General features: G+C 39.5%; 1 protein-coding gene across 4 annotated transcripts in view; it reads right to left on the bottom strand.

The window, feature by feature from the left end:
• Window positions 1-13,839, bottom strand: part of LOC121322001 (disco-interacting protein 2 homolog A-like) — a 146,971-nt gene extending 133,132 nt beyond the window's left edge. For 2 of the 4 annotated variants that reach the window (XM_041261421.1, XM_041261424.1), the window contains exon 1: window positions 13,410-13,837. In XM_041261421.1, the coding sequence (XP_041117355.1) occupies window positions 13,410-13,527 (118 nt within the window). In that variant the 5' untranslated portion in view covers window positions 13,528-13,837. Of the gene's footprint in view, window positions 1-13,409 lie in introns of all 4 variants that reach the window. The other 2 variants (XM_041261423.1, XM_041261422.1) reach the window with 2 other exon arrangements.
• Window positions 13,840-15,489: the final 1,650 nt, after the last annotated feature.

The raw sequence follows: 15,489 nt of genomic DNA, 5'->3' as shown, positions 1-15,489 counted from the left end.
CTTATGGTACCAACCCGCTAACCCCAGGAACCATTGCACCTCTTTCAAGTTAGTAGGTACTGGATAATTCTGTATGGCTTTTAGCTTCAGGGGATCAGCTGCTATACCCTCCGCCGACACTACATGTCCTCAAAAGTGAAGGGAAGGTCTAAAGAAATTGCATTTTTTTAGATTCAAAACAGACCTTCCCTCGCGGTCTCCCAACACACGTTCCATAAGCCGTTGAAAAGTAGCAGCTGCGTAAGTCCATTGAACTGAACACAGATGCACCCTTCAAGGATTCCAGTATGTCATGTATGAGTGGCATAGGATAGGCATCGAAGATGGTCTTGGCATTCAATTTCCTATAATCGACACAGAACTGATATCCACTATCTTTTTTCTCAGTTAAAACCACCGGGGATGACCAAGGAGAGATAGATGGTTCAACCACTCCATCTCGAAGCATATCGTCCAGATGTTCCTTTATGAGAGCTTTCCTCAAGAGAGACACCCTAGACGCATATCCTCGGACGGGAATCTCATCTTCCGTGGTTATGGTGTGTCGAATCACCTTCGTTATTCCCAGTTGGTCAGTACAGACTGATAGCCACTTCTGCTGGAGCCTGGCCAATTGCAATTGACATCACTCCTGGCTGTCAGATGATATAAACACGGTCCCGGTTGTGGTTTGGAGTGACTCGGTATTACCGATTGAAGGCAACTGAAGACTAACAGGGAAATACAAACTCATGTTAGGTATGTGTTCCGACCATGAAACTTGTAACTCCGATACCTGTCGAAAAGGATGGTAAGTGAATCTATGGAGTCGTTTTACACCGTACTTTTTGTTAGGAATGTCAATTTGAGTGCAAGTCTTTTCCATAAAATCCAAGCCTAGGATTATAGGGAAAGCTAAGTGAGAGTCTGCAAGGATGTAAGTATCCAAGAACCAGATCTCATCATGGAAGAGGTAAGTAAGTCGTATACTTCCCTTCGCTCTGTGTGACTGTCCATCTGCCAATGAGAACTTCTGGTTATGAGCGGAGTCCAGTACTTCCCCTCATCGAGAAATCTTCCTCCACAGGCTCTCCTGCATGAGTGTGAAAGTACATCCTGTATCCAGAAGGGCAGGCCCATGGAACCCTCGCGTCTCAATATTCACCACCAGAAGAGACAGTTTTGGGAGCAGCTGTACTTTTGTCTTCTCCTCTGGATTCACCACACTGACTTCAGCAGGCTTCTTGAAGGCCCCACAGTTACCTTTCTTGCCTACGGATGCTTGGTTGGAGTTGGCTTTGGCCCAGTATTCTTTTTGGGCAGTGTTGTCACGCTCCACCTGGGTACCCACCCATACCAGATCTGCCACTGTCCTCACAGTTCCTCTCAGACAGCTGGCGAGTTTGGGATTACTGTTGTTAAGTATCCGTCGCACTACCTCCACCTCTTCCAAATCCGGCTGGCACAGTGCACGATAATCATAGGCAAAATCTCTTATTTGCTCGTTGGGCAACTGCACCCTGGACCGGAGCCGATCCTCGATCTACACTCGTAAACTATAATGTAATAAATGAAATATAATGCCAACAACATATTGCAGATAACAGTTAGTGGAAGGTACAGGTGAGTAAGAAAGTAGTGAATTAAACAAACATCCAAACAAACTAACACTAAAGCGAAATGAATAAGGTGTCCGGTGGGTCTCCAATAAACCCACACACACAAACACACCAACAGGCAAAAGAGACAAAGGTGAATGAATAAGTATATGGGGAAAACAATTACAAAGACAGTCTTGATGGCAATGGATGATAAATGAAATTTAGGCCTAACAAATCCAAAGTAACAAAAGAACAAACCAAAACTACGGGATCCAAAGTATCAAAGTAAAGTAGAAAAAACCAGCAAACAGAAAATGAATAATCTCACCAAAATTAATGAAGTCCCAAACAGTCCTGTACTGATGAGGATGGATGAAGGTTGATGAAACAACAGCGATCGTAGAATGGTGAGTCTGTTGAGTAGTTCCGGGTTGAATGGTGAACAGCCGTTTGAAAAATATCCGGAGGATCAGGAACACACTACCAAAAAACAAACCCTAAACAGACCTTGAACAGCAACTAAACTTAAATAAATAACAGTGTAAACAAAAAAGAAAGGTTTAGACAAAGTACACGATTTTGAAAAGAGAAAATGGATGCACCAGTATTTATCTAAAATAGTTACAGTTACTCTGTTAATTAAGGAATATGCTGTTTGTTTGTAAATTGACTCCTCAAGAGAAAATGGAGTCCTCCTTGGCCTGGCCAGCCAGCTTTAATACCGGTACTGGCTTCCAAGGAGCTCTGAGATTGGAGGAGTGGATATCTGAATGAGCCAATGGGGGGAGAGGAAGAACAGAGGGTGAAAACAAGGAACTATGGGAAATTGAGTTTAACCTGGCCAGGCTAACTTACAAACTTACACCCACATATGTAGCAACAGTGCTACAACAAGGCGTAAACATGCTGCGAAGGAAGACTACTACATAAAATGTACCAATTACATTAACAAACCTGTATTTGCTTCTTAAATAAAAAGGTGTACATTAGTAGAATTACTTAGTTAGTAGGTCTACATATTTAATATGCCAAACATAATAAATATACAGGTATTCATAAACAATGTTTGCAATACTGTACTTTTAATTGAAGGCTTGAGAACAAGAAGGCAGACCTCAGATTTTTTAAAAACAAATTTAACTTTGTTTACTGTTAAAATGAAAGATGTTATGATTGGGGATTAATGTAGGAATGACAGGCATATTGCATACATGGCAAATTAATTTAAGATAAAACATATTAAATACATACATATTAGTACTGTAAGATATATTTACTTGTAGTTTAAATATGTTCCTGTAATCGTGGACATTAACATTCACTTGTCAACATACACACTGTATTGCAGATCTATACACTATAATTGGATGAAATACAGGAATCAGAATTTATCATACGCTGTCTGTCAGACGTTATGGTCTAGCCTTATCATCATGTGACAATACTATTAAATTTGGCTGGTATTGAAAATGTTTCCCTCGTATTGAACAGAAAGTGGGAGACATGTCGTCGGCGTGTTGCCCAGGGTGGTCACATGAGGCGACAAGCCGGCAACATCTGTCGCTGCCTTGTTGCCGTTGACAAATGTCACCTGTGTGACCAGGCCTTTAGACGGAACAATTATGGGGATTAAAACTGAAAAGGGTGCTCCCTCCAGTCCAGGAAAGGCTGGTGGCACAGAGACTGAAATGCTCCCTCTGTCGCCCCCCTAAGAGAAAGGGTATTCCCTCCAGTCCAGGGCAGGCTGGAGGCATGGAGAATAAACCGCACTATTTTTGGTGTCTTTCATGAAATGCTTGAAAAGGTAGTAGAGCTCTGCACCCTTTCAAACACGAGATTGCAAGTCATTTATAAGCAACACATAAAAAGCAACATGTGCAGGAGTTTAAAAACAATGTTCTCACGCAGTTTCCTTTCTTTGGGGAAAACCTCAACAAAGTCATTTTCTAGTTGAGAATGTAGCCCTCTGGGCTAAAAACCCTAGCAGTCAGCTCCTCTTGATTGTATACTGAATGCACTATAGAGGTGAAATTAACAGAGAAACAGAATTAGAAACACTTAATATGTAGCACACACTTGCCTGTATGCACTCATGACCAGCGTTCCCTCTAAGGCTAAAAGGGGTGCATTTTTTGCAGCAACTGGCAACAACCTTCGCATTCAGTTTAATAACTTTTGCAAGTTATCATAAATATCAACCTCACGCCTCCAGCCTCTCGAGGTAAACCTATTATTTTGAGACCATTCTTACAAAGCATTGACATAAGCATATTTATGTCTGTCTTGCAGCTGATTCTCGGATTTCCCTCTAAAAATGCACGTCACATTACTGCAGAGCTCACTCGGGCACAGGCGTCGGCGATTCTGTCTCTATAGAGGGTGCTGCTCATGGACTTTACAGTTTTTAAGTTTTTAATTGGATACTAAAATCAATGAAGTGTAATCTTCCTGCATTATTTACAAGTATAAATACTCCGGTAAAAATAAAAATCACAATGCTCACACTGACGGGTTTTTTTTTTATTTTCTTTTTAAAAAATGATCATTTCAGAACTCATCTCAAGTGTTTTGAAACTGGTGAAAATATATCAGCAAAAGGAACTGCTGGTGATTGGTCGTAGTGTTGGATGAGGCGGGACTCGCTGGTGCTGCACACCAGTAACAAGGGGAGTGTTTGTTGTTGTTGGAAGCAGAGAAACGAAATAGAATAATTCTACCCTGAGATTTCTTTTTGGTTCCACCCTGAGATTACTTTTTATAACTGTTTTGTTTTAGCGACGTAAATCGTGGCCCACAGTGACCTGTTAAATTGTTAGTTAACCTTCTTAAATTGTCTTTGATCATTTATTATTGTAATAAATAAAGATCGAGTTTAGACCTGAAATCGACCGAAGGATCATTATTATTTTTGTTACAATACGTTTTCAATTTTTGTTTTTTAATTACTTTTAATGTAGGTTGCTTGTGTTTTGCAATGTTGAAATAATTAGTAATCACATATTACGTTTCAAGATTAGTTGATCTGAAGTACGGTAATCGTGAAAGATTTCCGTAATTTATACAAATGAAATATACTTTACCTTTTATGAGGTCAATGTAAATTTAACTACATAATTACAACCAAATCTAATGTTTTTATTGCATTTTATTATATTATAGTAGTGATCTCGGTTCGCACAGGCAGGCGCAACAATCCACACAGGATCGCATGAAAGCATAGTGCCGATACCGCTGTACAAAAGCGGTATGTCTTTGTATGTGATTATATCACCTACCAACCTAGCCGGCTCCTTTCTACAGCGGTATCGGCACTATGCTTTAGTGAAAGAGGTCCCGAGTTCACGCCTGCCCTCTGCCTGTGTGAGGATTGCCTCGCCCTGTGTGATGCACCTGCCTGCAGGAACCGAGATTGATACATCACTTTATAGAAGCTAGCCACTATAAATTTTGTAATTTGTTGAATAGACCTTCAATTATAGCCTACTTATTAATACATTATTTTCACATTTTACATTAACTCATAAACTTTTAAAATTTAAATAAAGCAATACATAAAACGGAAAGAAAGCATGTTACTTAGTTATTGGTGTATGTTTTCATTTAAAGGACACAGTTGTGGTTTCCATAGTCTGATTTTCAACATTGCGAAACACAAGCGACCTATATTAAAAGTAATTTAAAAAATGTGAAAGTATATATTACGTAGTTTCATTAACATGTTTTTAAATTAACGCATAACACATTAAAATAGGCCTATTTAATTTATGTATTTAAATTTTTTATTTTTAAAAAATCATAGTACTCATCGGTCTCTCTAGCAAGTAAAATTGTACTGTTAAATTTCTGTCCAGCTATTCCAGTATAACCTTAAAAAAGGGGAGGGGATAGTATGGCTTGAAGCAGTCTGACGATTGAGTCGAGGAGGGGTGAGGAATGAGGAGTTGAGGAGGGGTGAAGAATGATGTCTGTCGATGGAGTCAAGGAGGGGTGAGGATTGACTCGAGGGGGGGTGAGGTCTGATGTCTGACGATGGAGTCAAGGAGGAGTGAGGACTGACTCAAGGAGGGATGTCGATTGATGCGAGGAGAGGTGAGGTCTGAGGATGTCCTAAAACGGACACCGTACATCATGTGACTTCACTCCATGTCTCTGCTGAAACGCAACATGGCGGCTGCACCAATGAAGAAAAAAAAAAAGCAATGTTTCAGTAAGACAGAGCTAAAAGAAGGGTGATACGATAGTATTCTTAGTTTTGTTGTAGTTCGCCTCGTCGTGTACGAATCAATACCATTAACGTAATGCCAGTTGTAAACACGTAGAGAATAAGAAAGCAAATAAGACAGTAACAATAGCAAAGCATATTATGCTAAAAAGGAACTAAGGTACTGCGCTCAAGGTGGAGCTTTCCCAAAGGAAGTAAGCTAACTTAATTGCGTATTTCATTATTGTTTAGTTTATTTCTTTCCACGTTACCTGCCTTTTAATGAAGCTATAATTAGCTATTTTAAACCAATACCGTTTCTTAATTTAATTATGTTTCTGACGACGAAGAAATGAGCTAAACTATTTTTCTAGCTGTAGGCTACGATCCTTAAAGGAAATTGATCACTTTACTGTGGAAAGGATGTAGTCACTACACACCACTGGTTTCATAAAAGACATTCTGTCTGGACATACGCCTCTTTTTAAATCTTACAAATAACACTGCAGACTTGGGAAAGAAACAATTGAGATGATTCATTGTTTACATTAAAAGGTGTGCTATTTAAATTACAATTTGGTAGTATATAGCAGGCAACCTGTTTTAGAGCAACGAGTCAGTCAACATGCCTTTATCTTTTGTTTTCCAAGATCACGCATACATTGTTTCTATAGGTTCAGGCTCCAAAATGATGACGCTCTCTTTGTGCAGCTCTTAACAGATATGGCTTCTGAACTAGTGCCATCCTGGTTGCCTGTGGTAATCCCAAATCCTATTGACACTGCTATGGAAGGTGATTCTACTATTTGTCAAAACCCTGTATACAGCACCACAGTCAGAGACTCGGGGGCACTGCAGGGGGGGGGGGGGGGGGGGGGGTAGAGAGGAGAACAGAGTCAGTATTTCTACTTTAAAGCTTGCATGAATTCTGACAGGACGGATTGATTCAGATTTCAAAGCAGGCAATAGCAAAATTCTACTGTCATCATTCTATGTGCAATAATAATGTGCTGATATGGACTGGTGCATAAAGCTGCTCATCAAAAGAAAAAGTAGCACTAACAAGCGATACCTAATTACCTAGTCATGCTGTTGATGCTAAAATCACTTGGATCTTTTACGATCAACTTGACAGTTTTGAGAACACAGCTACTAGGAACAGGACAAGCGTAGATGGGTTGAACAGCCTCCTCTCATTCATGAGTTTCCTTATGTGCTTATGTTTTAATTAACATTAGCAACATTCACCCTTGTCCCTTTTTTGATAGGTGTGGGATATACAGATTTATTTCCAGTTTGAGATCAGATTCTGAACCTGACCTACATCACAGGAAGAGAGTAGGTACCAACAAGCAGCACCTTTCTAAACCTAGTGTGTTGTATTTGAGAAATCCACATATACGCCTAATCCATTTTAGAAATAGTCAGAATTATCCAGAAAATAGATGCACCACTTCCATGTATCCATTACTGTACAATTGCAACAAACTGACAATTCAGGAACTGGGAATGGCTTGATGCCGAATACGATGGTAGGTGGGGACGGCTCATCTCCAGTGGCAGTCATTTCTAGGGGTGTAACGATACACTAATCTCATGATATGATATGATAGGATACATATCACGATATGCATGTTGTGATACGATATGTATAATGATACATGTGATTTCCCTGATTGTAATGTGTTAGGTGGACAAAGTATCCACACCAGCAATAAAACACACTTTTTCATTAAGAACCATTTGGTGATCTACAATGAGCTGTGTTGTGCTTTCGGTCTTGCATACACAGGATCCAGCCCTCTAGTTCGATAGGATACATCAAAAGAAAGCAACCTGTAAAGAAAGTTACCTGACTCCTTGATACATAGTGAATGGTAACACCCCTTATGTTTGCTTCTTACACATGACTGTATAAAGTATATATTTAGTGGCAAGCACCAGACAGACAGAAATCTCTGAAAGCTTTCTGTTTTTTGATCCTCAACCAGGACCCGCTGGGTCATTCTGTATGGAAATATTCAACTTCACAAAAAAACATGAGAAAATGTACGAACAAGAGCCGGCTGTATGCTCGCCCGGTTCCTAGTAGCCAACAGATCCCAGAATGCTGGATTAATGAGACCTGGATATGATGGATCATAAGCAGTGGACCAAAAGTCTGATTCCACCCAGTGATTTACAAAAACCAACAAAAGGGCAACTCCTTACACCCCAGGTAGTGTAGTGAATCTCCTTCCAGCAGTTGAATTGTTAATAATACTGACATCAGCTTAAGACACACACTTCCGTCTTGACTACCAAGCTTGCTCTTGAGTTGAATGGTAAGATGTACATCTTTGAACAACGTGCTTTCATTGGTGTCCAGCCCTTGCCTTTCCATTCAATGGGCTGAGGTGCCAATTCATAGAATAGACCAAAAGAAACACACCCACAGCACTGTAACCCACACCAGTTACAGCTGTAAGTCCTGGAATATTTTCGTACTCTACACCCATATTTTTTGCATTCCAATTATACCATAATAGTTAAATGTCTTTTCCCCCCTTTCCTTGGCTGAGCATGGTTTGCTTGAAACGGCTTGCTTGTGAGCGTGTGACAGACCTCACACGTCAAACCGTCATCACCAAGGATCCTAGTTTTCCGCAATAAAAAAATATAAAAAAAATTATCCAAAAAAAAAAAAAAAAAAAACTATAAAAATCTGTGTTATTCCGCAATTACAATAAAAGGCTAAAATTGAGCCCCAAAGTCATTTTACAAGATAAACAAACAGTACTATTGAATAACAGTTAACACAGGAAACATGTATTGGTACTCTTAAGTTCTAAGGAAGTTACAAGCTCATCAGTGCAATTTCTAATATAAACAAACTTACCATTTTACTTTAAACATCACAAATACTTGTGTAGTAATATACACTGAGTGTACAAAACATTAGGAACACCTGTTCTTTCCATGAAATAGACTGACGAGGTGAATCCAGGTGAAAGCTATGATCCCTTATTGATGTAATCTGTTAAATCCACTTCAATCAGTGTAGATGAAGGGGAGACAGGTTAAAGAAGGATTTTTAAGCCTTGACACAATTGAGACATGGATTGTGTATGTGTGCCATTCAGAGGGTAAATGGGCAAGACAAAAGATTTAAGTGCCTTTGAACGTGGTATGGTAGTATGTGCCAGGCACGCCAGTTTGAGTGTGTCAAGAACTGCAACGCTGCTGGGTTTTTCACGCTCAACAGTTTCCTGTGTGTATCAAAGATGGTCCACCACCCAAAGGACATCCAGCCAACGGCTCATTGATGAAAGAGGTCAAAGGAGGCTGACACGAATTGTGCAGAGCAAAAGATGGGCTACAGTTAGTCAACTGACAGTCCAGTACAACATTGGTGCCAAAAGACCCATAAAAGAATGCACAACTCGTCGTATCTTGACACGAAAGTGGTATGGCAACCGATGACCTAACAAAGTTCCACTTCTTTCAGCAAAACACAAGAAACTGCGGTTGCAGTGGGCTAAGGAACGAAAACACTGGACACTGGAGGACTGGAAAAACATTACCTGGTCTGATGAATCCCAGTTCCTGCTGTTTCATGCTGATGGGAGGACTAGGGTATGGAGAAAACCACATGGGTACATGCATCCATCATGCCGTGTGTCAACATTGCAGACTGGTGGTGGTGGTTATGGTGGTGTGATGGTGTGGGATTTGTTTTCATGGCACACATTGGGCCCCTTGATAAAAGTGGAGCAACGTTTGAATGCCACAGGATATCTGAACATCACTGCCAATCAGGTGCATCCCTTCATGGCAGCAGTGTATCCATCTGCTAATGGATTTTTTCAGCAGGATAATGCCCCATGCCACAAGGCTAGGATTGTCCAGGAATGGTTTCACGAACATGACAGTGAATTCAGCTTACTGCAGTGGCCTGGCCAATCACCAGATCTCAATCCAATTGACCATCTGTAGGATGAGATGGAACGAGCTATTCAGAATACAGATCCACTACCAGCCAACTTGACACAACTATGGGAAGCATTGCAATCAACATGGGCCAGCATCCCTTTTGAACGCTTTCGACACCTTGTAGAGTCCATGCCCCGATGAATTGAGGCTGTTCTGAGGGCACAAAGGGATGCAACTCAATATTAGGAAGGTGTTCCTAATGTTTTGTACACTCAGTGATTATATATCTATATGGCTATTGCCAAACTCTCTGACCCAATCTTAGGGGTGATTTTTATTGTTTTCTGCATTTAACCCTCCTATTAGGTTTCATGTCTACTTGACCTGACTCTAGTTTCCAATTAGCTTAAATGCAATTTTTCTTTTCATTTTCTGTATAATATTTTATGACTTTTCCTAAGTTGGGATCATGAATTTATACACAGAAAATAGAACCTTTGAGATGTTTTTTTTTTTTTTTTTTTTTTTTTTTTTGTTTGTTTGGTTTTTTTTTTTAGAACAGGTCATGTATACAAATAAGATGTTTCGGGTCACTTTGACATGGCATTTATCTATGTAGACTTCTTTAATTTGTTATATTATTATTATTATTATTATTATTATTATTATTATTATTATTATATTATTATTAGTATTATTATTATTATTCTATGTCTGGAAATGGCTGCACCTGTCTGTAGACATTTATAAGCAAAAAACCAAACAATATGTATATCTACAGGCAGAGCCCAATTTTCTCTGTCAGTATTGCAACAGCATCTCACTGGTAAAAACATTCCAAAATGAGGAGCTCCCAGGTTGGCAGTCAAAGACGTTTTATCACAGCTCCTGGACCAAAATAGCATAAAACAGTAAAACCTTTGCAAATAAAAACATTTAATCAATTTAAGGTTGTTTAAATTAGTCTGAAATTGCATCTGGTCAATATGACCCAAAACACAATAAATGTACCTAAATTCAGAACATAACAGTAGGGTTAATAAGCTCGTTCGTAACAATGCACTGGATACTGAAGCAAACTGCAATTACTTACGTTTCAGCATGAATGTTGACAGTGCGCCTCGTTCAAACTTGACCTCTGTACACCAGAAGCAGTATGTTTACGTAAATTTAAAGCAAAAACATCGTTGAAAATCCGTGTTTTCCGCATTAAACGGATTCTCAGTGTGCATTATGCTCGCGCTCAATGCATAAATGTTACGTGTGATTGTAGGCAGATTTAAAAAAAAAAAAAAAAAAAAAAAAAAAGTATCACCTTAAATCCAGCACGCGAAAGCAAAAGAGAAACAGAAGAGAGAAAAGCGAATGGGAGCTGTGACACAGGAACCCTAAGTATTTGGTAAGTGGTGTAAATAAAGAGAAAAACAAGTCGCTTTCAGAAAGAGAAAGGTTGCCGACCTACACTCTAAAAACAACTAAACATATTTCTGCAACACCTTAATGACTATAGAGTTTATTATCTAAACGCATTGGTGTTCTAGGAAAAAAAAAAAAAAAAAAAAACACTAAGCCTAAGGAGAAGAATAAAAGAAAGGAAATACCGTAATTGGCATTATATATATTATATATATAATATATATATATAGATATATATATATATATATATATATATATATATATAATTGGGTAAATGTTTTATTATTTCTCAAAGTAAAGCACACACAACATATTACAAAAAACTAGTTGGACATTATGAAAACACATCGTATGTTCTGAATCTGAACAGCGAGTTTTATTTTTAAACAGTGTGTTTTAACTGATAAACATCTAAGAATCTAAGAACACTTCAACTGTACAATAGCAATCAGTTAAGCTGCTGTCTGTAACTGCTCGTATCTGCATAAGAAAAACGTGGGCTGTTTTTGCTTCTTTGACATGGGCTATTAATCGTAGTAGAATAAGAACATACAAAAACATGATTGTGTATATCTAAATAGTTTAGAAATTAATTATTCAAAGGTTTACTGTAGTTTAATCAATAATATATGTCTTTGTTCATGGGTGACAAGTGGGGTTTTGTTAAAATACAAAGAAAATACATTATAAAATTAAAAGGTTGTTTACAAGGTAAATTCTGTCAACATGCGCTATAGCTGAATTGAGAGGGAAGCCCCAAAATTCCAGGCTGCGGCCCTGCCTGTATGATTCAAAACCTTAAATTCAAAACAAATGGTGCTCGATCATTTAGAATTGAACTACCCCAACGGTCAACTTAATTCAAGCGTTCTCACAAACAATCATATGAACAACAAGCGGAATATCTGCCTTGAAAGGAAAACGTGAAGAATTACTGGAGTGCAACACGCAGTGGGAAGCAATATTCACAGCGTGTCTGGAATAGCTGCTTTTAATAGCTTCTCTCTGACTCCTGAGCCTTTTTTGAAGTCAAAAGACCATATCTTCCTCTTCACACGCCCATACCACCCGCGACTGGAGTAAAAACAAGATTACCTAGCTGTCTGAATTACTTCATTCGTGCTCCTGTCAAGGAGACCGGGGTGTCAATTTGTCAGCGATCTGAGAGCTTTTTTTTTTTTTTTTAATAACCATTGTACTCGCTCAAGGTTTGAAACGCTTGCGCAGTGTTAAACTGACCATTGTGAAATAAATGTGGTACTGTAACGAGTAAAAAGGGATATGCAGAAAAATAATTATATGCTAGCTACTTCTGTACCACCAGTCGAGCGTGTGACACTAATTGCACTGGCTGTTATTTATTGGAAAAAGCAGTGGCACTGGAACAATTTTTAAAGTTGGGGTGCTGAAAGCCATTGAACAAAACTGTAACCCCCTGTATATGATGGGAGCCATGCAGAGCCAAGGGGGTGTTACCGCATCCCCAACACCCCTAGTTCCAGCGCCCTTGGTCAAAAGTTTCCGGTCACAGTAATTATGTACAAAATAATCACACTGTTGAAGACCGGTTACATAATGCACGCACTGTCGTTAATAAGACCGGTTTACTGATTTGGCAAGATCGACACAGGCTAGGTAATGACACATACCTGGCATTTTTAAACAGACTTCCTCTTTTTAAAACCCACAGAGAATGCTTGATTGTTTATAAACCAAATACTGATGTACAATATCACATCTACTACTTTAAAACAACAAAACAGCAAAATAGATTTTGGTTTTGCACTACTATAAACCCAGAAATCAAAATCTACACCGTTTAAAATAAGTAAAGAGTATTTATGCTGTAGTGATCTGACTGTGGTCTAATCTACACAATAATTATAACTGGTGATTACAGTACCACACAGACCCCATCCATACCGGCATTTATTACAATGATTCTGTATCGGAGATACAGTTAGATCAGTATGCAAGTCCAAATAAATTACCTTTTCTAAGCGATTCATATTGTAATAAAATAGGATGACATGCAGTACTACATGCGTTACAGATTGGTATGCACTACTTATGCCGTTGACCGAGTCACACAGGAGACAAAATCTGGACAAGATACCTGCTTATGCAAAACGCTTACTTATTCTCAATGCATTTGATACTTTGGAAACAACTGCAATTACAATAATAATAACAATATCTGAATAACGGAATCGAACAGCATGCAAATACACTGACAATAACCAAGTGATACACCGGCAAAACCGCACCATCCCTCACTTGGTTTGCCAGATCATGCTTACCTTCCGACAGCTCCAGTTCAAGCTCTGCCAGCTTCTCCCGCACCTCCGCGGGGAGAGTCATCGATATCGCCGCTGTCGGCTCCATCAGCAAGAAACCGGCGGAACAGCGTTCAGCCATTCCGGTCCGGTCCGGCAGATCCCAGGGTATCTTGGTGGTGGTTTATGCACACAGACACAGTCCGCGGTTAGTAGAAAGCAATGCAAATCGGGGTTTCTGCTAAAAAATAAAGAACTGTTCAGCCCCGAGACTCGCCCTCTTCTGCTGACTTGTTCGGGTTGCTTTGTCTTTTTTTTCCACTCCCCTTTGGTTAACTCGCTCTTGCAAAGAAAATCAAACTAATTGAAGTCCAGCTGCTTTTACCGTCTTCCCTGTCACTGCGCCGCCATTGCAGCAGCAGCGCCCACAACGCTGCGCGTGCACGAGACAGAGCTCGCCGGTTGCCACTGTACGGTGATGCTACTGGCGATATCGAAGTCTTAAGAGTAGTTACGTTTTTTAATATCAAAATACCCGTGCGGTTCATTGTCTTTAGCATTTTGCAGTCGTATGACATCCTTATAGGTTTCCTATACTTTCAGAAATGGATACCGGTACACATGGCCGTAACTAGCTATGAGGACACTGAGGTCATGTCCTCGGTTGTTTTTTGCAATGCTGATGTTAATGTAAATATTCTGGTAAAGTACAAGAGACTCCTTCATTTTCACTGTTGGTTTGCCGTGTAACATAGAGTTGGAGGTGAAATAGTAAATACCAAGCTGTCATAGAAATACTGCCAGCTATCTTGAAACCGAAGTTAGACCTCAGTAGAATACCAGCTCGGGTTATGACCGTGCCGGTATATTGTATCTCGTAGAACACAAATATGTAATACTGTAACCCTTTAAAAATACACATTGTATACACTCTTGTAGGGTTAGACAGCCTTGTACGAACTTATTGTAAAAGCATGCGATGTGGTGTCCCATTGTTACTGATGTAAGATCCTTAGTTTTTGATACATACCACACACCCTCCAAACACTCCTAGCAGGTTTTAGGGTGTGAATATAACATGTTTGAATATCAATCCTTTATGAGCGTATGCCCTGTCAATAAATCAATAAATCAAGCTCTGATTGACACAAATCGAGTCCCAACACTCACTCACTGCCTTTAATCGAGCACACCCTCCTCGTTTTAGCGCGATTTTAAAGTGTATGATAATGTGAAGATCTGCAGGAAATTATATAATATATAAAAACATCTGCGATCTCTCTCTCTCTCTCAACACACACACACACACACACCTATATATAATCTTTAGTAATCTAGAATCTAGTTTTGTAAATCGATAGGATTCGTTTCTAACAACCAATTTGTATATATTTCAATGTGCACGAGACTACAGAAATGTGATTAGACTACAATCGATTGAAGTCGGAAATTTACAGGCTTGGGGGATTCACAGCATAGCAGTTTAACCAGCTACCTCGTGAACCAGTAACAGTTATTTACATCTAAAAATAAAACCTGCATTGACCGTCACGTGAACTAATCTGTTTTTACCAGCTTGGTAGGTTAACAGCTAGAGCACAATACTAAAGCTAATATGGGTTCGTTAAAAAAAAAAAAAAAAAAAAATTGACATTTTTGCCTTTCTTTAAACGCGCCGAGTGAAACTCCTTGAACACGCCTTTAAGAAGCGCGGATTGGCTTCAGTACAGCACCAAATCCGGCTGGGTATCCGCTGATTGGATAATCTGTGCGATTCGTTTTGTTCTACACGTCCGCACGTGCTCAGAATGTTTGAAAAATAATATGCAGTGAAGGTGTACTTGTGTGCGTGTATCGCATCTGTATTCTGTGTGTAAGGAGGTTCATTCATGTAACTCGAGGAGTGTGTGTGCGTCTCACCATTGATGCACATGTGCAGGGGACTTGGAGCCACGTGATCGTAAAGTATAACAGCTGATACGCGAGACCCCATTGCAGGAATACAGGCATGTGGCTCTGTCTGCACACCTCTGGAGAATCATTGGAGGGCGTCATGTTGTGGCTGCTTGTCTGACTGTAGGATGCATCCGTTCCCAGTCATCAG

The sequence above is a fragment of the Polyodon spathula genome, chromosome 10, assembly GCF_017654505.1.
Source record: "Polyodon spathula isolate WHYD16114869_AA chromosome 10, ASM1765450v1, whole genome shotgun sequence".
NCBI classification, from domain to species: domain Eukaryota; kingdom Metazoa; phylum Chordata; class Actinopteri; order Acipenseriformes; family Polyodontidae; genus Polyodon; species Polyodon spathula.
Note: the sequence above shows the minus strand (reverse complement) of the source record. Positions and strands in the feature narration are given on the sequence as shown.